The sequence below is a fragment of the Heloderma suspectum genome, chromosome Z (genome assembly GCF_057233095.1).
Source record: "Heloderma suspectum isolate Gila_16-S chromosome Z, 16-S_ref, whole genome shotgun sequence".
In the NCBI taxonomy this organism is placed as follows: Eukaryota; Metazoa; Chordata; class Lepidosauria; order Squamata; family Helodermatidae; genus Heloderma; species Heloderma suspectum.
The window spans coordinates 3828941-3855164 of record NC_139476.1 but is presented as its reverse complement, the minus strand read 5'-3'; the positions used below and the strand labels follow the sequence as shown (position 1 = coordinate 3855164).

Sequence of the window (26224 nt, the reverse complement as noted above, 5' to 3'; positions counted from 1 at the left end):
TCAATCACTCTTGCTCTTTAACCCTGCCTATTTATTGTTTTTGTAATTATTTCGATAGTTTTTCCTACTATCTTTAAATTCTTTTATTGATTTCTCTAATTATTGCTGGGAATGGTTCGTGGAAAGGCGGGGTGGTAAATCTGACACTGTCAGCTTTCTGGCACCAAATGAAGACATATTTTCCCAGGCATCTGGACATTAGTTCTGGCCCAACTGTTGCAGGCTGTTTTTGTGGCATTCATTCTAGGCTGTAAGTGGGGCAGGAGAGATTTGTGTACAACGGATGTACACTTCTCTTATTGTATTGTTTTTAGATGATGTTTTCAAGCTGTTTACTTGTATTTGTATCATTGTGCTGATTATGGTTTATATTGATTCTGTTACATTCATTATGGATCTCTGCATGTCTGTGTAAGTTGCTTCGAATCCTTTTTAGGGTGGGGAGCGACACATCAGTTTAATAAATAATCATGATGATGAGACATTCTAGGCTCCAGATGTTTTGCCTTCCTGCAATTGGTACGATCTTCACTGAGGCTGTCTTGATAAAATAAGAACATCAGAAGAGCCCTGCTGGATCAGACCAAGGGTCCATCTAGTCCAGTATTCTGTTCACACGGGGGGCAACCAGCTGCCCAAAGGAAACCCTCAACCAGGACATGAGTGCAACAGCACCTCCTGCCCATGCTCCCCAGCAGCTGGTGTACCCAGGCATACTGCCTCCGATACTGGAGGCAGCACATAGCCACCAGGACTAATAGCCTTTCCCATTTCAGAAGACACAAAGATTGCAAGAGCCATTAATTGTTGGACAGCGTTAATTGTTCTTCTTACTCGGCCTGGCCGCTATTCAATTTCCAAACCAATTAACTGGGAGTCCATCTGAGGTCACAGTCCTCGTGGGAGGCAGAAGGGGGGGGCAACCATATGAAACATTGGACTCTCTCCAATTGGCCCTTTCTACCATCAGATGTGATCAGAAAGAAGAGAGACCAGGGTTACAAGAGAGTGTGAGTCTTTTGTCTTTACCTCATGCCACCCTAGGAAACACTTGAAGCACAATTTGCTCCTGAAATGTTCCACAGATAATTTCAGTGCATGTGATTTTTCCAGCAATAAGTTAGATCTTAGAGGCTTTGGGAATAAAATAAAATGCTGGTGACCAAGATTGTTTCAATTTGTTTGGAAGTGGTAGATGAATTCTATAGCTTTTTTCCCCACACCACGTGTTCCAAGTCTGGTGACAAGAGCAGAAAAGAAAACTATGCCAATCTTCCTTCACGGTATCTCAGAAGAAGGACGTGCAAAATAGATCTATTTATCTCTGCAGATATTTTCATCTTCCCACAATGTCAACTCAAAAGCAAGCCTCATTGAAGTCAATGAACTGAATTCAATGGGGCTTACTACTCCCAGGTAAGCATGTATTTTGCAGCTGTAGTTTTGCTGGATCTGTTCCACAAGGGCAGGTGCCAATGCTATCTTGGTCTTGTGTTCATGTGGCATCAACGAAGGACTTTGGAACTCATCGGTTTGGTGACATCCCCTCAACCCGACGACCACCACGTGTTTCAGAGAAGAGTTAAGGTGCTTGCAAATTCACTCATGCCTTCCTCAGCGTGTAAGGGCCAGGTGTACTTAAGCCTCCCCACTCCATGCAGCCCACACACACACACAAAGAACCGCCCCCCCTCTCGCTCTCTCTCACACACACACACACACACACACACACACGAATTAGGTTTGAAAGAAGCCTCCCATTGGTGCCCATGGGACTTCTTTTCAGGCCTTTCCCCCAAACCTCCATGTGTATTTGTTTGTTTGTTTATTTATTTATTGACTTGATTTATATCCCACCTTTCTACTGAAAGATGGCACTCAAGGCAGCATACAAAAACAATTCACAATCGATTAAAACAATAAAGCACACTAAAATACAATAAAAACATAACAGTTACAAAATAATAAAACCAGCACTTGACCCACAGGCAACTTACAGGCACTGTGGTTATATGTGTAGAGGGGTGTGTGTGTGTGTGTGTGTGTGTGAGAGAGAGAGAGAGAGAGAGAGAGAGAGAGAGAGAGAGAGAGAGAAAGAGAGATGTGTAGAAGTATGTGGGAGTGAGAGAGATGTAGAAGTATCTGTGTTGTGCACGTGTGCATGTGCATGTGAGAGAGAGAGAGAGAGAGAGAGAGCGAGGTGAGGTGGAAGTCTGTTTTGTGTGTATGCATTATATATGTGTGTGTTTTATGTAATATGTCAACGCACAGTGTATCACCATGTGTGCATGCAAGATAGCATGAATGGCTATGTGCTATATGCAAGAATGGACGTGTGTGTTGGGTGTCTGAGAGAGGGGGAGGTCTTGCCCACTTTAGTTGGGCCTGCCCCCTTTTTGCTTTGGCCCCACCCACTTCTTCAGGGGCCCACCCACTGCTCCCACCCAGGGCTCAGAAAGTCAGCCAGGATGGAATGTGGGCCCTGGTGGGGCGAAAATTCACCCCACCGCTGATGTAAGCGGTAAAGACTTCACACAGTCTCACTTATTATTCCCATTTGCAAATTAGTCTCCATGTACCCACACACGGTGCAAGTCTTCCAACCCAGCATTGAGCTTGGCAAAACTTGCCAAGGCAGACATTCAACAGGTGTGGCTTTGCCAAACATCAGAGACACTATCTCCCATCAGCCCAAACCTGCATGGCCAATGAAGAGGGACGGTGCTCCCCCAGCCAAATTAGTGGTGACAGAAGTTGGGGGAAGGAAAAGGTAACTAACTCAAATGCGGTGGAGGCTGGTGGCTCCGATTTCGGTGGGGCCACGAATCCATTCTGGATCTCGGTCAGAACCAGCCAGAACTCTGAAGGAGCTGTCCAAAGTGCTGAACCAATTTTGTGGGTCAGGTTCAGCCCCTCAGGCACCTCCTTTAGAGCTCTGGCTGAACCCCAGAGCAGATTCACAGCCCCTACTGACATCCAGCCTCCACTGAATGCATGCAAACTTTTTTCTCTGGAGACAAAAGGCACAGCTGCGCTGGGGTGGGCTGGAGGAGGAATCCAAACAGTCACACACAACACATTTAATTATAAATACATTTTAATAGGAGTGAGTTAAAAAAATAATAATAATCACAAAGCAGAGACATAGCTTTGGGGTTTTGCGAAAGCCTCCCTCGGACTGGATGTACAGATAAATAAATTAAAGGGGAGATGGAGCAGGGGGTGGAAAGAGAGAGAGAGAGATTGTAGGTCGGAGATTTGGGGGAGAGGAACACACGATGCTCTGGCGAGGCGAATGATATCAGGTTGCACCTAGTGCAAAAGATGACAAGTGCACTGAAGGGGAAAAAGCCTTCCTGGGTTCAGAAGAACACAGGCCTTTCTACCAGATTGGACTCTTTGTCTATCTAGCTAGGTACTGTCTCCACTGACTGGCTCTCCGGGGTTTCAGGCAGAAGAGGGTCTTTCTCCCAGCCTTTGCCACCTGAACCTTCTACCGGGATCGACCCTGGGATCTTCTGCATGCAAAGCAGGTGCTCTGCCACTCAGCTAGGGTCCTTCCCCTAAAGCAAGCTTCTAGTCCTCATGTTTCTGAAGAAAGAGCTGGTTTGAACAGGAATGCAGGAAGCTGCCTCAGACCAGGGCGTTTGGTATCGTCTGCTCTCACTGTCAGCAACTCTCCAGGGACTCAGGTAGAGAAGAGTCTTTCCTGTCACTTGCTCCCTGATCCTTTTAACAGGAGATCATGGGATTTGAACCCAGGACCTTCTGCATGCAAAGCAGGGGCTCTACCACTGAGCTATGGTCCCTCCTTTTAAACAATACACGGACACAGCAAGCCATCTTATCAAGTCCAGTCCTGTTTACACAGACTGGCAGCAGCAGTCCAGACAGGGTTTTTTTTCCCAACCGTGCCTGGAGATGCCAAGAACTGAACCTGGGCCTTTTGACACACACAGCAGGGGATCTACCACTCAGTTATGGGCCTTCCCCTACAAACAGAGTTAAGATTCCAGTCCTCATGAAACTAAAATAAATAGAAACCCAGGAAGCTGCCTTCCATTGAGTCAGACCTTCCACAGCCCTACCTGGAGATGGAACCTAGGACCTTCTGCATCAAAGCAAGGGTTCTACTGCAGAGTGATGGGCCACCCCTTAAAAATAAAGTTAAGATTCCAATCCTCATGATTCGAAAAATGAATAGGAACCTGCCTTCCACCGAGTCAAGACCTTTCTCAGCCCTACTTGGAGATTGAAACTGGGACCTGACCTTCTGCATCAAAGCATGGGGTCTGCAACTGTCCATCCCTAATTACCTCTACGGTTGCACCCCCATAGTCAGCAATATCTTGTCCTCCCCACCCCACACCCTACGTCCCCCTCCCCCCAAATATGCAAGCTTCATGAAATGCATTCAGACGTTCACCAGGCTTCAAAATCTGTCTGGAATTGGCATTTGGGCTCCCTCGGAAATGTCGGGTGAGGCTGCAGCTGTCCGACAGGGCAGTGGACAGGATCGCCACCCACCCCACCTCCAATAGGTTACAGGGTGGGGTAGCATGCACCGCTCGCTACGCCGCATTGATTGGTGCCTTTCTCCAGCCTCATGTAGCCTTTCTCGCCCCAGTTTTTAGACCAGCTGTGTGGGAGGACAACATGAAAAGAGAGAGAGAGAGAGTGAGGACCACAGAGGAACCTTTGGCGATGAGGGGCCCAGGCAGAGTCTGGGCTGTTGGTCAGATATAATGCTGAAGGAGTTGCAGGGGGTGAGGGAAGAAGTCATCTGAGCCAAGGATGAGTCTATGCCAGGGGTGGGGAATCTCCTGCATTCCCCAAACGGTCACATCCCCTTTTCGTGGCTCCAACCTTTCCCCCCTAACCATCAATCACTGGCTTCATGGCTTTTCTGCAGTCCCCCCCCCCAATTCCAAAAGGCTGAAATGCCTCTCCGAGGGCTTACATGCTGGCAGTAAAAGCCTTCAGCTAAAATATGCTGGAGGGGAGGAGTTGTATTTTTGCCCCACCCCTTTTGGCTTTGGCCCCACCTACCACTGGAATGCAGCCCCCCCCCCCAGCTTCTCTGAAGACACCCCAGTGGGAAAATCAAGGGATTCTGGGCAGTGGAGGTTGGTGACTCTGATGTCGGTGAGGCACTGAATCCGCTCTGGGTTTCAGTCAGAACCAGTCAGACCTCTGAAGGAGCTACCCAGGGTGCTGAATCCCAGCCCCAGAATGGGTTCCGCACCTTGGATAGCTCCTTTAGAGGTCTGGCTGAAACCCAGAATCCCCAGACAATAGGGATTCACGGCCCCATTGACACCGGTCACCAGCTTCCACTGTTTCTGGGGATATTTTATGCCCCAGGTGTGTTTTCCTTTCCGGAAAGAAAACAGTATGTGGTAAGGCACTGAAATTTTGGGCTGTTGTGGAGGTGACAGGACTCAACAATGTCATGGGAGGATGATGTTGTAGGTCTTCTTCTGTGTAAATTCCACAATGTCAAGTGCACTTGGGTTAGGTTTGACACCCCAGCCTAGTTGATGAGGGTTAAAAATAGGAATGTCAGAAGCTTCGTTAGGAACGTCAGACCATTGTTACAGCTATCTCAGTAATTTATACACTGGCTGTCCCTTACTGGCTGGCCTCCAGATGTTTTGGACTTCAACTTCCATCAGCCCCACCCAGCATGGCCAATAGCCATGAATGCTGGGAGTTGTAGTCCAGCACATCTGGAGGTCCTCCAATTGGGAAAGGCTGTTATGTAACATTAAAAACTGGTGCCTGAGTTCTCTTTTTCTCTCTTTTTCCCTCCTCATCCCATTTTCCTTTTGTGTCGTGCCATATATATCCATTTGTGAGTTTATTCTCATTTTAATCAATCTGTCAACCACTCTGGCAGCGTTTCCAACTGAAGAGCGGGGTATAAATGTTTCAAATCAATCAATAAAAACAAGAGGCTGCCCTTGGAAAATATCCAGAAACTGCAGCTGGTGCAAAATTCTGCTGCCTGCTTGCTGTCTGGGTCTGGCCAATTAGCACACGTCACTATGGTATTGTTCCACTGGCTCCCTGATTGCCTATCCTTTTCCTGACTTGATTCAAGCTCCTGTTTCTCAGACCAAAAGCCCTCACCCAGTGGTGTGGTGGTCAATTTGGAAGGTGCTTGTAATAACAGTCTCTATAGCCTCGTCCCCAAGGACAGAGTCCAAAAAGGCAGACAGCTGTGCTGATCCAAACCAACAAACCCATTCCAGCCATTTTCATCTCCACCAGGAGCAGGTCTTTTGAAAGGCAAATCGGTCTTCATTGCCCATTCAAGACCAAGCCATCCCAAAATACTTTGGATTACATCAGGGAACAAGATATTGTGGCTGGGGAAATCCATTTCTTCCCATTTGCTGAGACGATTGCAGCTAAACTCAGAGGGAACACAGGAATCTGGGGGATGGCAGACAACATCAGTGTCCCTGCTAATAAAAATGTTCTGGGCTGTGTCCCTGCGATCCCTGCCTCCACCACATCTGTGCCTTTAATGGCTAGGATCACCTCTCCACCTATGTCCCCACCATCCTTTGCACACTCTGTGTTTGTGGTGACTCTATCCCTGCACACGCGTGCACGGCGTCTCACCTGTTTTTCAGGATCCAGTAACCGGTGCCTTTCCCACTTTCCTGGGAGGTGCTGTAGCCAACAACCAGCATGGCATGGTTCAACATATCGCCGCCCCATGGGCTGTAGAAGATTCCTGGGAAGAGGGAACGGTTTCATTTAACATTTACATTTAGCATTTTTCTTTTCCAACCAACACTCAACATTCCATGACCGCTGAACAAGCTCAGTTCCCATCAGGCCGTTTGCGGGGAGCAGGGAGGTGTTGCCTCCTTAGGTTTTTATTCTTTATTAAAGTTTTTTCTTTCTTTCTGCAAACCTCAGAGTTCCCTCAAACAATTTCAGGACGTGAGGCATTCTAACAGGTTGGCCGCTCAAAAGAGGTTGCTAGGGGAAGACACTCCCTGAAGGTGGGACTGGAAAAGCTACTCAGCTTTCGTACTGTTGGCTGGTTTCGTTACAACTTCCTATCATGGTGTATTCATCAAAAAGTAGCTTCTTGTAGTCTAAGCAGCATCAAACAAAGCTGACGAGAGAACTTAGCTCTGTGAAGGGATGTCAGAGGAATTCGGTTGGGGGGTGGAGTTCGACGAGCTTTTGTCAGCTCCCCGCCCCTGCTGGACTCTGTTCCGACTTCCACCACCTGGCCCAACATGGTCCACAGCAAGTTGGGCCACCTGGCAGATTTTCCGTCTTTAAAAAAAAAAAATCGCTTAAACCGGCATTTGAGCACATTTCAGCTGTGATTTGTGCAAACTGAGGCCACAATTTGCGCGAATTGCAGCCAAAATTTTCACAAATGTCTATTTACACAAACAAAATAAAATTTAAAAAATGAAAAAGTTCCCAGATTTCTGGAAAAAAACATGACTTGGCTTACAGATGCCAGCTGAGTCTAGGCCGCTGCAAAGATCCGGCGAGCCCAGACTTCCCAGCAACGGATGACCCTAGCTCTGTGTTGCTGTATGTGGATTACATCTGTAACCTGAAGCACAGCTGATCTGCCTCTGACTTGCATAATAAAAGCTATTTACTAAGAGGTCATCTTCACTGTGTGACTACAAAGATGACCGGAGACTTAGCACTCGACACAGGCTCACCACTTTACCGTCTGGGAAATGATCATTTTGTGACCGGCCACACCCACCGTGGCAGCCATTTTATGGATGGGCAAGCCCTACCCCTACAGAAGCCATTTTGTGAGAGCACCCATGACATTCTCTCAGAATTCCAAACATGCCCAGTGACACAAAAAGGTGACCCCTGAGCTGGACCTTCCCAGCCCCAACATGGAGATCTCCTGCGAGGGGGAGCCAGCTCACCTTCTAGGCAATTGGTTCTATTGTCACACTGCTCTCATTGTCAAGACATTTCTCCTAGTGTTCAAGCGCAGAACTGAACACAGATTCCCCAAACTCACACACCTCTCAAGCCAATCTTCACCACCTTAAGGGCTAGAAACTTGCTTTTTCTTCGTAATGAGGACAGATCGTCTCAGGAAGATGGATGCTGGATGCCTTATCCCATCCTGTAATCTTATTTTATTCTGTACACACACTCAGCGTCCTAGCTAAGGTAGGCTGTGACAACGCCCCTTGCTGAGTCTTTACAAAATCGCTGCTACATGGAGGTGGTGATTTCGTCGTCTTGTTTTTGTGTGGATGAAAAGAAAGAAATCGCATTTTCAGAAGCCTCAGAGGCCTCCTCCCTCTCCAAAGGGCCCCTCACCTGACTTGTAGAACTGGAACTGTTTGCTCCTAGAGTCCACAGCAACAGAAACAGGGCCGAACATTGCCACGGCTTGCTCCAGGGCTCTCTCGTTCCCCTTCGGGACATTTTTAATTGCTGTGCACTTGGCGGCTACTTTTGCGGGGTTGTAATGACACAATGCATTCTGTTGAGAAACGGCAACGCTGGGGTTTGTTCTGAGGTGGGCCGGGCGTGGAAGCGAGCAGGGCTGCAATCCAGGGGCGGAATGGTCAGGCATCTACCAAGGGCCCATATTTCAGCAGGGGCCCAGGGGCAGGAGTCGCTCCTCCTCTTCGCCATTGCAACCTGCTTGTTCACCTGCCTCTCGCTCCGGCCTGGACAACGGTGGTGGCAAGAAGGACAAGGAGCAGGAGACGCCCCTGCCTGCTTGCTCCCTGGCTCTCTGCCGGCCAAGCAAGCAAGTGGGCGCCATGAGGAGGAGGAGGAGGAGGAGGGGACCATGGTGGCGAGAAGGGAGACCCACTGAGGGAGGGGGGCCCTGGAGGGGGTGCTCAACCAAGGGCTGTAAAAAGCCTGGAGCTGGCACTGTGAACAAGGTACATTTTATTTAGGGGCCCTGGAGCAGAGGAAGGGAGGAAGTAGTGGAAGCAGTTTGAGGATCGGGGCAAACACAGCTTTGATTCGCCAGCCCAGGCATGGCCGTGTTCCCCCCGGAACCTCCTTGTAAGCCATCAGTCAATGGAGTTTGCCTTTGCAAACATCCCGTTTGGCTACTTGTGACCCTCTTACCCAAAGCCTATTCTGCCCACGTGTGCCTCAATCACACGCAGAGCTATTTGTTTATTTATTATATTTATATTCTGCCTTTTCCTCCAAGAAGCCAAAGCCCTTACATGGTCCTCCATCTCCTCTCCAAGTTATCCTCGCAACAACCGCCCTGTGGGGTAGATCAGGCTGAGAGTCAGGGACTGGTCTGAAGTCCCCCGCTCAGCTTCATGGCCCAGTGGGGACTAGAACCCAGGTCTCCCAAGTCCCAGTGGGAGTTTACCAACACTCAGTGGGATTTACCAACACCCAGTGGGATTTACCAACACTCGAACCACTACACCACACTGGCTGTTTCCATCTTACCTTTCCCTTGTAGGGATACGAGTCCTCAGAGTTGATGCCTCCATTTGCCAGCACGTAGCTAAAGGCCCGAGTGGCATTCCCGCCTCGACACCCGTAGTTACGCTGCTTCTCCGAGCAGTCGATGAGGTTCTGTTCACTCAGCGAGACCAGCTTGCCGGTCCGCTTGAAATGCAAACCTTCCAGGGCTCCGGTGGCGCTGAACGCCCAGCAAGACCCACAGTCACCCTGCAGGAAGAGAAAACCAGCCTGATTTTGAGAGCAGGTTTGGACCTGGGCCCGAACCCCACCTCTGTGGCCTTGGGTGAGTTATTCTGGGCCAGCTTGTCCCAGCCTGGGAGACAATCCCCTGTTGTCAGATGAGGGGTCTCAGGACACAGGGGAAGGCAAGATGCAGGGTAAAAAGTTGGTAAATATATAAACAGAGGTGTCCGCAGATACATTGGTGCGCATAGGCACCATGCTGAAGACCCCAGATGTGGATATGGGCTTTAATCCCAGGGAGTCACATGGAACCGTAACCAACTAGGACCTCCATCAAGTGTTCCCAAGGCTGTTCTGGACTCACCTGGTCTTTCACTGGGGTGACGTATCCCCTGGTGCGCCAGTCGACGTGCCTGGGAACTCTCAGGGTGGCCGATTCTTGGAACAAGGTGGCATTGTCCCCTTCTTGTTCAGCCAGGTCAGGATGGAAGCCGGTCATCCTCTGGTTAAACTCTTCACTCGTCTGGGGAGGAAAGCAGAGTTGGTGAGTCACGTGGAACAGGGGAAGGCAACCTGAGGCACTCAGCCTGATTTCAGGCCAGGGGCAAGGAGAGGGAAAAAACAGAGGAAAAGGTCTGCCGAAAGAGTGAGAGACAGAGGGAGAGAGACAAGAAGGAAGTGAAAGGGAAACGAAGAGAGAAATGGGGTGTCCTGCCCGTGTTGGCTCTGGGCCCAGGCTGCAACTGGCTCTGGTCCCACATACCTCTGGCCTGTGGCCCCCGACAGATTGCCCACAAGAAAATGCAGCCCTCGACAGAAAAAGAAAGGTTCCCCAACCCTGATGCAGAGAAGATGGAGCAGAGTTCTTCTCTGTTGGTCCAGAGAGGAGGACTAGAACCAAAGGCTGGAAAATGGCAGGGAAGCAGATTTGGGCTAGGCGTTACATGTTTCCTAATGGTATGAGCAGTTCAAGGGCTGCACCTTGGATAGCTCCTTTAGAGTTCTGTCTGGTTCTGACTGAAACCCAGAGTGGATCCACTGCCCCACTGATATCAGAGTCACCAGCCTCCACTGGGTTGGTCTACAGCTCCTTCCAACTCCAGACATCTACAATTCCATCAGCACGACGACTCCCACAGTCGTCCCCAGGGTTGTGATGCGTTCCCTGGCCCGGCCTATCTCCAAAGTTGCTAGGAGGGCTAGGGATTGTTGGGCAGCATGGGGCCAAGCCGAGAAGGCCCCGCCATTTTTCCAGCTCGAGATTTGGAACTGGGGAAAGGAGTGAGGGATTGGCCCTGACCCTGCATGCAGGAGGTGCAGCATGAGATCAGGAATGAATGGAGAGACAGCCACAAGCTTTGGCTGGTCTACTAAGGGCAGCCAAAAATGGTGCGAATTATATAAAGGGAGTCCTTCTTCACACAGCGCATAGTTAAATTGTGTACTTTGCTCCCACAAGATGTAGTGATGGCCACCAATTTGGGTCGCTTTAAAAGGGGCGAATTTCAATTCAGGTGACCATCATATCTACTACTGTGGGCAAGAATCCCTTAGAAGAAATGGAGTAGCACTCATAGTCAACAAAAGGGTGGGAAAAGCAGTACTGGGGCACAATCTCAAAAACGATAGAATGATCTCAGAACGAATCCAAGGCAAACCATTCAGCATCACAGTAATTCAAGTCTATGCCCCAACCACTGAGGCCGAAGAAGCTGAGGTTGATCGGTTCTATGAAGACCTCCAACACCTTCTAGAACTAACACCAAAAAAAGATGTCCTCTTCATCATAGGGGATTGGAATGCCAAAGTAGGAAGTCAAGAAATCACCAGGATAACAGGCAGGCATGGCCTTGGTGTACAAAATGAAGCAGGACAAAGGCTAATAGAGTTTTGCCAAAACAACACGCTGATCATAGCAAACACTCTTTTCCAACAGCACAAGAGGCGACTCCACACATGGACATCACCAGATGGTCAATATCGAAATCAGGTTGATTATGTCCTTTGCAGCCAAAGATGGAGAAGCTCTATACAGTCAGTAAAAACAAGACCTGGAGCTGACTGTGGCTCAGATCATGAGCTGCTTCTTGCAAAATTTCAGCTTAAATTGAAGAACGTAGGGAAAACCACTAAACCATTCAGGTATGACCTCAATCATATCCCCTATGAATATACAGTGGAGGTGAGGAATAGATTTCAGGGATTAGACCTGATCGACAGAGTGCCTGAGGAACTATGGACGGAGGTCCGTAACATTGTTCAGGAGGCAGCAACTCAATCCATCCCAAAGAAAAAGAAATGCAAGAAAGCAAAGTGGCTGTCTGATGAGGCTTTACAACTAGCTGAGGAAAGAAGGGAAGCAAAAAGCAAGGGAGAAGGGGGAAGATATATCCAACTGAATGCAGAGTTCCAGAGAATAGCAAGGAGAGACAAGAAGGCCTTCTTAAATGAACAATGCAAAGAAATCGAGGAAAACAACAGAATGGGAAAGACTAGAGATCTCTTCAAGAAAATCGGAGATCTCAAGGGAACGTTTTGTGCAAAGACGGGCATGATAAAGGACAAAGAAGGCAGGGACCTAACAGAAGCAGATGAGATGAAGAAGAGGTGGAAAGAATACACAGAAGAACTATACAGGAAAGATCTGAATGTCCCTGATAGCCATGAGAGTGCGGTCACTGAACTTGAGTCGGACATCCTAGAGAGTGAAGTCAAGTGGGCCTTAGGAAGCATTAGTAACAACAAAGCTAGTGGAGATGACAGTATTCCAGCTGAGCTATTTAAGATCCTAAAAGATGATGCTGTTAAAGTGCTGCACTCAATATGCCAACAAATTTGGAACACTCAACAGTGGCCACAAGACTGGAAAAGGTCAGTTTACATTCTAATTCCAAAGAAGGGCAATGCCAAAGAGTGTTCAAACTACCACACAATTGGCCTCATTTCACATGCCAGCACGGTTATGCTCAAAATCCTACAAGCTAGGCTTCAGCAGTATATGAACCGAGAAGAACTACTGGAAGTATAAGCTGGGTTTCAAAGAGGCAGAGGAACTAGAGATCAAATCGCCAACATTCGCTGCATCATGGAGAAAGCAAGAGAATTCCAGAAAAACGTCTATTTCTGCTTCATTGACTACGCTAAAGCCTTTGATTGTGTGGATCACAACAAACTCTGGCAAATCCTTAAAAGAGATGGGAGTACCAGACCACCTTACCTGTCTCCTTAGAAACCTGTACGAGGGTCAAGAAGCAACAGTAAGAACCAGACATGGAACAAACGATTGGTTCAAACTTGGGAAAGGAGTACGACAAGGCTGCATATTGTCGCCCTGCTTATTTAACTTATATGCAGAGTACATCATGAGAAATGCCGGGTTGGATGAATCACAGGTCGGAATTAAGATTGCCGGGAGAATTATCAACAACCTCAGCTACGCAGACGATACCACCCTAATGGCAGAAAGCGAAGAGGATCTCAAGAGCCTCTTGTTGAGGGTGAAAGTGGAGAGTGCAAAAGCTGGCTTGAAGCTCAACATTAAAAAAACGAAGATCATGGCATCTGGCCCCATCACTTCCTGGCATATAGAAGGGGAAGAAATGGAAGCAGTGACAGATTTTATTTTCTTGGGCTCCAAGATCACCGCAGATGGTGACTGTAGCCATGAAATTAAAAGACGCTTGCTCCTTGGGAGGAAAGCTATGGCACACCTAGACAGCATAGTAAGAAGCAGAGACATCACCTTGCCAACAAAGGTCCACATAATCAAAGCTATGGTTTTCCCAGTAGCAACGTATGGCTGTGAGAGCTGGACTATACAGAAGGCTGAGCACCGAAGAATCGATGCTTTCGAACTGTGGTGCTGGAGAAGACTCTTACGAATCCCCTGGACTGCAAGGAGGTCAAATCAGGCCATCCTAAAGGAAATCAACCCTGATTGCTCATTGGAAGGACAGATACTGAAGCTGAAGCTCCAATATTTTGGCCACCTAACGTGAAGAGAAAAGACACTGGAAAAGACCCTGATGCTGGGAAAGATTGAAGACAAAAGGAGAGGGGGACGGCAGAGGATGGGATGGCTAGATAGCAACACCGATGCAATGAATATTATATGCAATGAAGCCAGATTCTGGCTGAACATCAGGAAAAACTTCCTGACTGTAAGAGCAATATGACAATGGAACCAATTACCTGGGGAGGTGGTGGGCTGTCCCACCCTGGAGGCCTTCAAGATGAGGCTGGACAGCCATTTGTCAGGGATGCTGTGACTTGGATTCCTGCATTGAGCAGGGGGTTGGACTCGATGGCCTTGTAGGCCCCTTCCAACCCTACTATTCTATGATTCTATGAATATGGACTTGAGCACACTCCGGGAGAGAGCAGAGGACAGGAAGGCCTGGCGTGCTATGGTCCATGGGGTCACGAAGAGTCGGACATGACTTAACAACTGAACAACTGACAAATTCATGGAGAATAAGCCTATCAACAGCTATGTACTCGTACACTACGTTCATCATCCAAGGCCCTCCTCTGGGTGTCTCCTCTGAGGGGAAATCATTCCAGAACTGGGTGGCCACCACTGAGAAGGCCCTCTCCCTTGTTGCCACCTTCCGAGCCTCCTTCAGAGGAGGCACCTGGAAGAGGGCCTTAGTGTTGACCATAGCTCCAGGTAGGTTCATGTCAGGAGAGGCGCTGCATCAGGTATTGCATAGGTCCCGACCCGTGTAAGGCTATATAAGTTAAAACCAGCACCTTGAATCTGGGACAGAAACAGACAGGCAGCCAGTCCAAGCAGGCCAGAATCAGCGTTATATGTTCAGACCTTCTTGTCCCTGTTATCAATCTGGCTGCCATGTTGTGCATGAGCTGCAGCTTCTAAGCCGTCTTCACGGGCAGCCCCTCGTAGAGCACATTGCAGTAATCTAACTTGGAGTTTACCAGAGCATAGATGACTGAAGCCAGCTGCACAGACAATGGATTCACCATTGTGGTTGGGTTAAGGAAAACTGATTAGCAGCAAAGTCCATGAGGTGAGCTGGAATTTGCTTACCAAATCGCCAAAGTGGTTCATGCCCAGCCGGTAGGTGTGTTTCCCCAGGGAAGCCTCACGGTTATGCTGTTCAATCATCCGCAGATTTTTCTCCCACACCGCTCTCCGGAAGACGTCTTGCCCCTACAAGGAAGGCACTTGGTTAAGAAAAGACAGGGCTGTGCTTTGCGGAAACGAATTTCCTTCTCCCCAAAGAAAGTTTTTTGTACATGCACAGACACAATTCCCTCACAGAGCCCCTCTAAATCAGTGGCAGGATACCTGTGACCCTTCAGATGCTGTTGGACTCCAACACCCATCAACCACAGCAAACATGGGCCAGTGGGTAGGGTGATAGGCATTGTAGTTCAACAACCTCTGGAAGGCTAGCCCTGTTCTAAAGGATGTTTCCCTTGCCATTGTGATGCGAGGAAGATTGTTTTGCATGTTCCATCTGGGAATGATGGGGGTTGTAGTCTGATACATCTGGAGGTCACCAGGTTGCAGATATTTCAATATACCCCTGGCACGATTATTTCCGAGTCATTCCACAGAGTCCCTGTTGACCAATTTATTCTGATGGTTTAATTACAGAGCAAGTGGCAACATTTTAAAACATGGATGGGCAGCCATGCGGCCTGAGGAGATTTCCCATGTGGCCCCCAGAGGAAACCCTACCCTACTGATGTCATCCAGCCTGCTGGATTGGTTCGAGGGGAGGTGACGAAATTTGAGTCCCAGACCAAAAGCAGTTTGATGCCTCTGATTTTAAAATATAGGAACAACAATCATCAAACCAGTCATGCTTGCTTCCCAGTTGCTGTTATGTTCATGAGGTTCCATTTGGCTTTTTTTTTTTAATGTAAGTGTATATATTTTTGGCAATTAATTCTTATTTTATCTCACTCTGTTTTACTGTCTCGTGGTCGGCAGACTGGAAATAAAAAGTTTGATTGATATACATTGATTGATTGATTGATTGATTGCCCAGGCTTTCTGCCACGAAAATGGCTCCCAAGTTGGCTCACAATCATAGGAACTAAAAAACTAATAATTTTTAAATAAAATTTGATTAGAACAATAATAAAACAAATACAGTTCTATTCCGGGCTTTAATGGAGCATTTATGCCGCTGTCTGAACATGTCCATTATTTTATGGAAATTGTTTTGAGCAGCTCAAATTGTTTTAAATTTTGTATATTTTAAATTTTTGCGCTGTTATTTTTCTTGGGAATTGTTGCAAACCACCCAGAGAAATTCGGCTATTAGGCACTATAGAAATGAAATGAATAAATAAATACATAACGTCCCGTTAAACCCTTTAAAGCATTGCCCTTCCACAATGATAGTCTGTACATGCTCAGGAGCACTCAGCTGCAGTTGCCAATCCCAGTTACACTGTGATGTGCATGCTCAGAGGATGCCCACCCAGGTTACACAGCGACAGACTCACCTCTAGGTATTCTTTCGCGTGGGTGCTCTTCCAGTCCCTCCAGGCTCCTTCCAGGGCCAGATCCAGCGCTGCAAACACAGTCTTCACAAAGACCAACCAAGTCAAGGCCACCACCGAGATCATTGTCTAGGAAAGCAAAGAATTCCCATGGCAGTCACTATGTCACTATGTCTGTATTATGCCCCACACCCGTTTCTCCCAGTTTCAGCCTCCACTGTCAAAAAGGGTGGGGAAAAATACCAGCGTATTTTAGCTTAAAGCTCTTAGTAGCAGTCACGAAGCCTTCGGAGAGGCATTTCAGCCCTTTAGGATGGGGAAAAAACTGCACAAAACCCAGGAAACCACCAAACGATCGTTGCTCCGCGGAAAACGGCGTATCCATTTGGACCCCAGGGGGGCCAAATTTGGCACACAGGTTTAAGGTTCCCCAGACCCCTGGTGTAAGTAGACCATCATGGGCTCAGAGCTGCCTATAGGGTATAGGCCTAATTTCCTATGAACTGTAAGCATCTAATCCTTTAAAAAAAAAAAAACTAATTTGCTTTGCAAGCACAAAATCTTGTGACAAGGAGTTCTACAGGTGGATCATGTGATCCTTATTTTTCTTTATCCTACAATTCCAGTGCCTAACATTTCCGCAGATGGGCACAAACTGATTTATTATAAATGCATCCCATATTTTCTCCCAAAAGCAATGGCAGAATATATGCCTTCCACTATCCCTGTTTATTTGGGGGTGGGGGCTGGGGTGTTAATTTTTTTTGGATGGATTAAGAGTGAAATCCTACGGTGCTTAGACAGAAGAAAATGCTACACCTCCCAGCATGATTGGCTGGGGGATGCTGGGAGGTGTAGGACTTTTTTCTATCTAAAAACAGATAGGATTGTATCCTTAATTCTTATTCATTCTCTCTGTACCACTCCTGATCCATCTCTAGAAAATATTTACAGATACAATGTTCGGTGGGCGAAACTGAGATCCAAAATGTGAGAATTCAGCTTTTGGTTTCAGAATTCAACATCCAACATGTAAGAATTGTAAGTCTGACATCAGCAATTCGAAATTCAACCATTTGCCTTTTTTCTTAAAAAACAAACAAACCCATTAATACGCTGTTTAAGGATATATCCCAATTAGTTTCACGGTGTTAAAACAAAATGTCCTAAACACTACTGCATATCAGCTGTCTGGCAACACAAATAGATATGATGCTATGGAAAATATTAAAGATGTATAATTACAGAACAGAAAGCTAACATATAAGTGTTGTTGTTGCTGTTTAACCATTTCTGATAGAACATCTGAATACTGTAGTTAAAGAAGCCAGTATACATCTTTCTTATGCTTACTTAATTATGCAAAAATTTAAAATCCTGCAAATCCACACAAACCTCAGCAGCAGGCAGAGCAGGTTTGCTGAAGTTACTTCGTTTTTTTTAACTGGAACAGCAAAGATCTGCAAACAGGAGTCAGCTGCAAAAGATACATGCTTAGAATTAAAAAAATGCTGATCCCTGGAATTCGTTCCAAGTACCAGAAGTGAACAGAGGTCATAGCCCTTCTTTACACACACACACACACACACAAAACCCAGTCGTGGTTACCCCAATCTTTCGTCCTTTCAGCAGTATAATTTAGGGGGAGTCATTTTGCTGCTGCTCTTATTAAATGTCTGGGAATCAAAAATGCTTGTTGATTTACTAGAGTTCTACCAGCAAACCTGAGATCTAGCATCAGATCTGGATCTCCCTTCTACGGTCTTATTGCGCACACTTTATGGAGGCGCTGTAGATATATCTCCATCGAAAAACATAGGCATCTGAGTTGAGTTCAGTACTGAACTAGTGGCTTGTCAAATTTACCCAGGAGGACTGGGGCAGCAAATGGTGATCTGAAAAAATCACAGGAAGAACATCACGGCAAGGGAGAAATCAACCTAGCCCCATATGTTGGCCAAAGAAGGAACAGCTGCAGGGAGCTTGTTTTCACCTTTCCCTACCAGAAAGAACACACATAAGAACTTTGAAGCTAAGAGCTGGCACCTGAGTTCTGCTTTTTTCCTCCTCCCTCCCAATCCCTTTTCCTCTTGCGTTGTATCTTTTAGATTGTAAGCCAGAGAGCAGGGAATATCTCATTCTTAATCTTTGCAAGGCTTTTTTTTTTTGCTGAAGAGTAGGGTGAAAATGCTGTAAACAGACAGATAAACAAACAAACAAACAATCCCACTTTTTGGCATGAAGTCGCTCAAACACAGAACCCAACTTAAACTAGAGATATCAAGAAAGGTCCTGCCTAGCTCATACATTACCATAGACAGCTGCGATGTTAATTCCCAGGAAAGTTATCCATACAAATCGAAGCAGCAACTGTTAGATGGGGAAGCCAATTGCTTCTCTTATAGGGCAAGCTGAAAACCCAGAGTCACATATACGCACGCACACCATAATGTTAAAAAAAACACCCTCTCTCAAATTAACCAGATTTGTTTCATTTCTTAAGAAATGATATAGAACTCTCTGAAATGGTCTCTCAAAAGCTCTTAGAAGTATCGATATTGGCTTGGTGATGTCAGAACCACTTCAAAGGAAAACCACATCCTTGATATGGTCTTTCTGTGAAGGTCTGATGCCTAATCGCATCCTAGCAGTTAGAACGTTTCTGATATCTTACGTATTTTAGTCTCCGATCAGGGTTTTCTCAAGTGTTGGGAATCCAGGGGCCCCATTTTGAAACTTATTCTGCCCCCGGTCCAGTACTAATGAAAAGCTAAATGGCTGATCGAGTCTCTCAGGGTCTTCCTGTTGTGTTGTACAATACAGAACTAATTAAAACTTTAAAGCAAATCAATCAATGTGATTAAAAAAAAACAGCACTCACTAGCTAAAACAACACTAAAGGCGCAATCCTATGTATGCTTAGACAGGAAAAGGTCCTACAACTCTCAGCATTCCCCATCCAGGGGAATTTTGCTGTGCATCAAAATTCTTTTAGGTTAGGTTGTTTTAAGTTAGATTAACCTAAAATTGTTTTAGGTTAGATTATGACAGTGTGTGATATTGGAATCAAATTGCCCAGCTCTCTTAAAGGTTCTGGCACTTGGCACAAGAATGTTTCACTGCTTAATGACGAGAATTTTAAAACACAGATGGCTTCTGAACTTAATTAATATTATGAGATTAACGAGGGTACAGCTACGATGCTATTGAATGGGAGGCATTGAAGGCTTATATAAGGAGAAAGGTTATTGCATTTTCTTCTTATAAAAAAAAAATTAAGGTGATCCAGGAAGCAGAACTGGATAAAACTGAAGTCCTTATTAAGTCAGTCAGGCCTCTATCAAAGATTACAACAAGCAAAATATAAATTGAATGGATTATATTCATCCAAAGCAGAATTTGTGTCGCCCACTCTCCCGGTCTTGGAGCTGTTTGCTGTCCCTTTTTGTTTTCTGATGGCCAGTGGTCAAGTGTGCCGCCTGCTGACCTCTTTGAAAGTTTTTAAGCAGGCATTAAAGAGCTGTTATTCCGGCAGGGCTTCCCTCTTTAGAACTCTAGTTCCTTTTGCTGACTTTTGTATACTGCTTTTAAGCTGTGTTGTTTTAAGCTGTGTTGTTTTATTGTTGGATTTTTTAAAATTGTTTTTAGTTCGAATTTGTTTTAGTCATATGTTGTTTGTGTATATTGCCTGTATGCTTTTATGTAAATGGTTTTTAAACTTTGTATACTGTATTTTAATGCTTTAACTTTTGTAAACTGCTGAGGGAGCTTCCCTTATGGGGCGGTATAGAAATGTTAATAATAATAATAATAATAATAAGGAGGAGGAGGAGGAGGAGGAGGAAGAGGAGATTTCAGGTAAATGGTCCAGAAATTCTAGCAGAGATCTGGAGAAGGTGATGAATTCCCTTCATCCCTGAGTTAATTGAGGTCATTTTGTGTGTAAAAGGGGTGGGTGGGAAGTAACCCCTGTTTTTGGAAGACAGAAAGATGGAGAGGGAGGTGGCTGATAGGAAATCATCTAGGGGTGCTCCTCTCTGGAGAACTGATGTGGAGGCAATGGACTTTCTGCCTGTAGGGCTGTTGAGCTGTTGGTCTTCACCTACACCCAACTTCATGCATTCATAAATAAACCCAAATATTACAAATACACCATCGGTCAGATCTCTCATAGAATCATGGAGCTGGAAGTAAACCATAAGTCATCTAGGCCAACCCCTTCCAATGCAGGAAATTCCCTGCTATAGCATCCTCAGTAGCCATCCAATTCAATCTCTGCTTAAAAACCTGTAACAAAGGAGAGTCGAGCACCTTCCTCTTGGATAATAGGAACAACTCCGCATGCTTCCAGACACTAGGGGGTGATAGAGTATGTCCTGTAGCTTGATCAGTTCCTATTTCCTGCTCCCTTCCCTTCCTCTTCCTTTTCTTGCCTCTGCAACAAGTGTCATGCGCTCTCTCCAGGAAGGTCCATATCTCTCGCCTTCACTTAGTTACACTCACACAACCAGCATTGGGGGGTTCTTGTGTTAGATCACCTTCTGCAACGATGTGTATAAAAGCATTAATAAAGTAAGTTGATTTGAACTTCTTCTAAACTGGATCTTGCTTGCGTTTCTTGCCTCCAGTACTAAATGCTGCATTGCCACGCTTTCTCTGTATAAAGCAACTTTGCTGTAAGTACAATGCTATTTTGGGCTGCATTAATGGAAGTATAGCTTCCAGATCACATGAAATACTAGTTCCCCTCTACTCAGCACTGGTTAGGCCTCATCTGGAGTACTGTGACCAGTTCTGGGCACCACACTTTAAGAAGGATGCAGACAAGCTGGAGTGGGTTCAGAGGAGGGCAGCAAAGATGATCAGGGGACTGGAAACAAAGCCCTATGAAGAGAGACTGAAAGAACTGGGCATGTTTAGCCTGAAGAAGAGGAGACTGAGGGGAGATATGATAGCACTCTTTAAGTACTTGAAAGGTTGTCCCAGAGAGGAAGGCCAGGATCTCTTCTCCATCATCCCAGACCGCAGGGCACGGAATGATGGGCTCAAGCTACAGGAAGCAACATTCCGGCTGAACATCAGGAAAAACCTCCTGACTGTTACAGCAATCCGACAATGGAATGCATTCCCTGGGGAGGTGGCGGGCTTTCCCACGCTGGAGGCATTCAAGACAAGGCTGGACAGCCACCTGTCAGGGATGCTCTGACTTGGATTCCCGCACTGAGCAGGAAGTTGGACCTGATGGTCTTATGGGCCCCTTCCAACCCGGCTATTCTATGTTTCTAAGTTACTCCAGACTTTCTAACACTTCCAACATAGCCTGCTCCACTGTTGGACTGCTTGTGCCATCAGTAAGTTCTCCCAAACATCTCGTTTCTTGTAATGTGAAGCTGTTGGTTTGGGTCCTACCCTGTGCATCAACAGAAAACAAACTTCTTCCATCGGGTATCTCTATGTGTCAGCCCTTCAGATACTTGAAGAAGGCTATTATATCACCTCTTAAAACATCTCTTCTCCAGGCTAAACATACCCAACCCTTTCCATGTAGGGCTTGGTCTCTAGCTCCCCGCCATCTTTGTTGCCTCTGCCAGACGTGTTCTAGTATGTCAATATCCTTCTTGAATTGCAGGTGTCCAGAACTGGACAAAGTACACCAGGCCAGGTCTGACCAAAGCAGAATAGCCCTGTTGGCTGGGGATGGTGGGGGTTTTATTGCTTTGTTGGTTGTTTTTCCAGAATTGCCATGATGCATTGCCATGATGCATTGTTCTACACATCTGGTATCAGATGCCCTCTAAAGTCTAGCATGTAATACCCAAGACAGCAGCAGATAAAATGGGAAAATACGCTAAAGTTTCAAGAAAAAGAAAAAGAAAGCAGACATTCTCCCACCACATAGACAGATGACAGAACAGATAAAGAGATGCATAGTTATGTGTTTGGGATCAGTCTAAATGACCTTCCAGTGTACCCTTACAGCCCGGTACCTCTGACTGCAAAAAGATTTGGGATTCCTTCCAACTATGTAATTCTTACCTCTAAAGTTTCTATAAATACATTTCTTCATGCAGGCATTCCCCGACCTGTAAAGGATTCTGTTACTGCCCTGTTTCTGTATTATTTTGTTGCAATGTTTTTAATTATTTATTATTTTACCTTGTTTGATATTGTTATAGTGTGTGTGTGTGTGTATTATTGTGAACCACTTAACAATTTTAGTATATCAAGCAGTACAAAGACAGCTTCAGATATTGGGCAGTACAGAAATGAAAATAATAATAATAATAATACAAATGTATTCTAAATAAAATAATAATAATAATAATGAATAAATACAGTGATTAGTATAGATGCCAGAGGCAATGCCACTGAAAGACCTGACCATAGACAGCTATGGCCAGTAACATTCTTTTACCTTTCCTTCTACCTAACGAATGTGCTAACTGGGTCTGGGATGAGAACAATAGAAGCAAGATCAGTGTCTCTCTGGGTGTGTAAAGGTCAGTCTGTGCTGGAACTGGATCTGAGAAGGAGGCAGAGATCTGACTTTCCTCTCTGCAGGGAATCCTAACACACAATGGATTCCCCTGGACATCTCATGGGAACAGGGACTGCTTGTGCTGTAAACCCTCAACTTATGATCAGCTTGTATATATCTGTAAACAATTCTTCTATCACAGAAATGCCACCAGTCAACGTCTCGCCATACAAACCCACCCAGCGTGGTGGGCTGGGTATAAAGTAGCTTCCTGAGTTTCAATTTAAAACAGTCCTTTATTCAGAACCATGAGGGCAGGGAACTTACTTTCTTTTTAATGGAAGGAGGGTTGTAGCTCAGCAGCAAAACCCCTGTTTTGCAGGCCAGAGATCCCAGGTTAAACCCGGGGAATATCCCACTCAAAAGGGTCTCCGCCAAGAAAAGACAACCAAGAAAGTCTTATGAGCTCCTTAAATACTAAATACATTTATTACAGCACAAGCTTTCATGAACTAAAGCTCTCTTCCTCACACGGGTGAAGTGTTTCCTGAGTTATAAGTACACACACACACACACACACACACACACACGGTTCGGGCGCGAGGAGAGAATTGTAGTCCATGAGATCAGAGGGAAATTAAATACAGAAAGTACAGACAGTGACCATTATCTTATTAACAGCAGCCATTCACAGGTATCAGGTGATAACAAGAATACATGGATGTTGCCTTAGATGCAAGAACCATCTCCCACAAGGTTAGACAGTACTGAGCTTCATTTTCACAGGATGCCTGCTTCCTTAGGATATGAAGTTCTTCCCCATCCTCTGGTGCTGCTGTAGAAATATCTCATGACCCTGAAGGCCGAGATCCAAATGAGTAAAACACCTGTATGCAGGTATTTCCACCCATGATGTTATTGTAGAATTTTCTTTCTGAGTTGCAAGCGTGTGGTTTCTATGAAGTGGCTTGTGGTCATGTAGACACAGGAACACAGAAAGAGAACATGAAAGAGAAAGACAAAGGTGGAGGGGAGCGGGAAAGAATCCTATCTATCTATCTATCTATCTAGACGGTCAAAGTGTGTCTGGGCAGGTAACCAAGACTGGAGTCTTCTGCAAATCCAAGAACTCTAGATTCTTAGGGTAGTAGACCCACTGAAATGAATGGGACTTAAGTTAGTCTGTACTAACCTAAGTCCCATTCATTTCAGTGGGACTACTGTATGCAGGACACCATCCTTAGCATATGAGAGAGAAAAGGGGTGGCAGGGAGAGAGAGAGAGAGAGAGAGAGAAAGAGAGAGAAAGAGAGAGAAGGGGTGGCAGAGAGAGAGAGAGAAGGGGTGGCTGGGAGAGAGACAGAGAAAAAGAGTGGCAGGGAGAGGGGGGGCTGGCACATGTGCACATGCACAGAAAGAGAAGTGGTGTCAGGGAGAGAGAGAGAGAGAGAGAGTAGTGGTGGCAGGGGGAGGGGGGTTGGCACACATGCACATGCCTCCTCACCACTGACTTTTGCCATACCCATGCAGTTCCTGACGGATTACATTGAAGGAATACAGCCCTCACCAGAAAAACCAAACAAAAAATCATCCTCCCCCCAGCCCCGTGTATCAAATTGCAGCCTTAGCCACTGCTAGACTTCTTTGCCAATACTTCACCCACAACCTGCATGCTTCCTTCCTGGTTCCACCGTTAACCCAGCAAGTTCTGCCTAGTTTCTGTCTCATTTTAGCTTGGTTCTAATCACCTGGCCTTGAGCTGTGGGGTCAGTAATAGCTGGCTACCTTCCCATGTGACATATGAGCTACCATCTCCCAGCAGTGACCCTCTGCATTCTACGAAGGACAAACAGGCCAGTCGCTAGTAGGCAAAAGAATAAATGAAGACAGATCTGATACCAGAAAGGGTTCAAAAGCTAGTGAGAGAACATGCAACCTCCCAAGGACATGCTTACAGACCTTAAAGTGGCCATTTTTGAACTGAGATCCCTCAAAGGGTGACTCCAGTATGAAACCGCTGAATTAAAATGATCAAGAAGTTCACTTCTATCACTCATGGCCTGAATCAAGATAATGGGTTTTTATCGCATCTGTAGGTGTCCTTAGCTCCCTAATGCCAGGATGTGTGTGTTGTCACCACTGCTTCATGAAAGGTTGCCCTGCTTATTTTACATACATTAAATTGTCACAGTCTGTACTTCTTAAGTTTTGCTTCTCCCTGACCCCACTTTAGTTTCTCTACCCATGTGTAGAGTACCTGCCAACTCCAGATAACTCTCTGTGCATCTGACAAAGCATACTCTAGTCTACAAAAGCTGATGCCATCATGAATTCATTAGTCTTTAAGGTGACCCAAAACTCTTTTGTAATTTTTGCTCCAACAGACTAACATAGGTGGCTACCCCAAAAAAACTTAAATTAGGAGTGGGCAACCTGTAAGATGGTTATGTCACCTGCTTAACAGAGGATAGGGCACAACTGGAAATAGGGTGGCCATGTCTTCTATTTTACAGAGGACCAGTTTCTGTTTGAAGGGCTGTCCAGTCCAATTCTGGTTTAAAGATTAAAAAAACCTAAGAACTATTGTCCATCCACAGACCTGGACAACAGACTGAACAGGTAGACGCACAGATCACCTGGTCACAGTCTTACGCATTATGATGAGATGTACTGTATTTCTATTTAAATTATCAATATAATTTCTAAATTGGCACCTATTCCTACAAAATTAGCTTATGCAAATTGCACCCAAACCAGAACAAGAGGGCAAAATCTTCTTTTGCCCTCTTGTTCTGGTAATGCACGTCTTCCTTCATAAGCGGCCACATTTACTTGAAAGGCTGTCCTATCCGAGTCCGGTTTAAAGGCGTAGCGAGTTTGATTTTGGAAGAACTGGCAAGATGTCAGGTTTGAACTTACGCAGTGTCCTATCCTATATGCTTGTTGAATGTACAGAGACATGTTTGGCCTAACCAGCAGCTTTATAATTAATTACAAAGGCCTCTCACACAGGCCGGTGATTTACAGCTTCACCTTGAAGTTGTTTGGGCCAGCTGGATGATGTCATCCTGGGAGAGAGATAAATTTCACTTCCCATGGGAAGGAAAGAGAGAGGGAGAGGGAGAAACCTATAAAATCCAGCAGGGTCTCACTCCAAGGGGGAATACGCGCACTAGCCTTAGGAACGACTTGGGGATCCATACAGACACCCAGCTGCGACAGCATCGCCAGCTGATGAGAGGTGTGAGCTTTCTTTGCCTATTTCTTTCTGCATCCATTTTCTATCAATAAACAGCCCTCCTTTAGCTTCGTTTCATCTTGGTAATCCAAAAGAATCTAATTTGACTGGGACCTGGCAGGACCCCAGATCAATACAAAAGATAAAGAACCATCAGGTAACACCCGAACAGCGAACGGAACCAGCACAGAGATTGCTTGGTCACATTTCCTCCCTGCTATATAAATGATCGGAATTATTTCTAAAGTTGTGTCTGTACATACATAAATTAGCATGTGCACATTTTTGTCCTCTTTTTCTGCAGGTGCATTTCTTCTTCTTTTTCGGAGCACCACGCACATGGGCACCCTTGAAACCTGTGGCTTGTGGTGCCCATGG

At 45.9% G+C, this 26224-nt stretch overlaps 1 protein-coding gene across 1 annotated transcript; it reads right to left on the bottom strand.

Moving 5' to 3' along the window:
* Window positions 1–3081: 3081 nt before the first annotated feature.
* Window positions 3082–17552, bottom strand: LOC146333510 (cathepsin K-like). Its single transcript, XM_084826072.1, has 8 exons — window positions 17527–17552; window positions 16135–16260; window positions 14702–14824; window positions 10016–10174; window positions 9451–9675; window positions 8338–8503; window positions 6631–6745; window positions 3082–4639 (listed from the first exon to the last, which is right to left on the bottom strand). The coding sequence occupies exons 2-8, from the start codon at window positions 16255–16257 to the stop codon at window positions 4543–4545; spliced, it is 1008 nt and encodes a 335-aa protein (XP_084682198.1). The 5' UTR covers window positions 16258–16260; window positions 17527–17552; the 3' UTR covers window positions 3082–4542.
* Between the last annotated feature and the right edge of the window lie 8672 nt (window positions 17553–26224).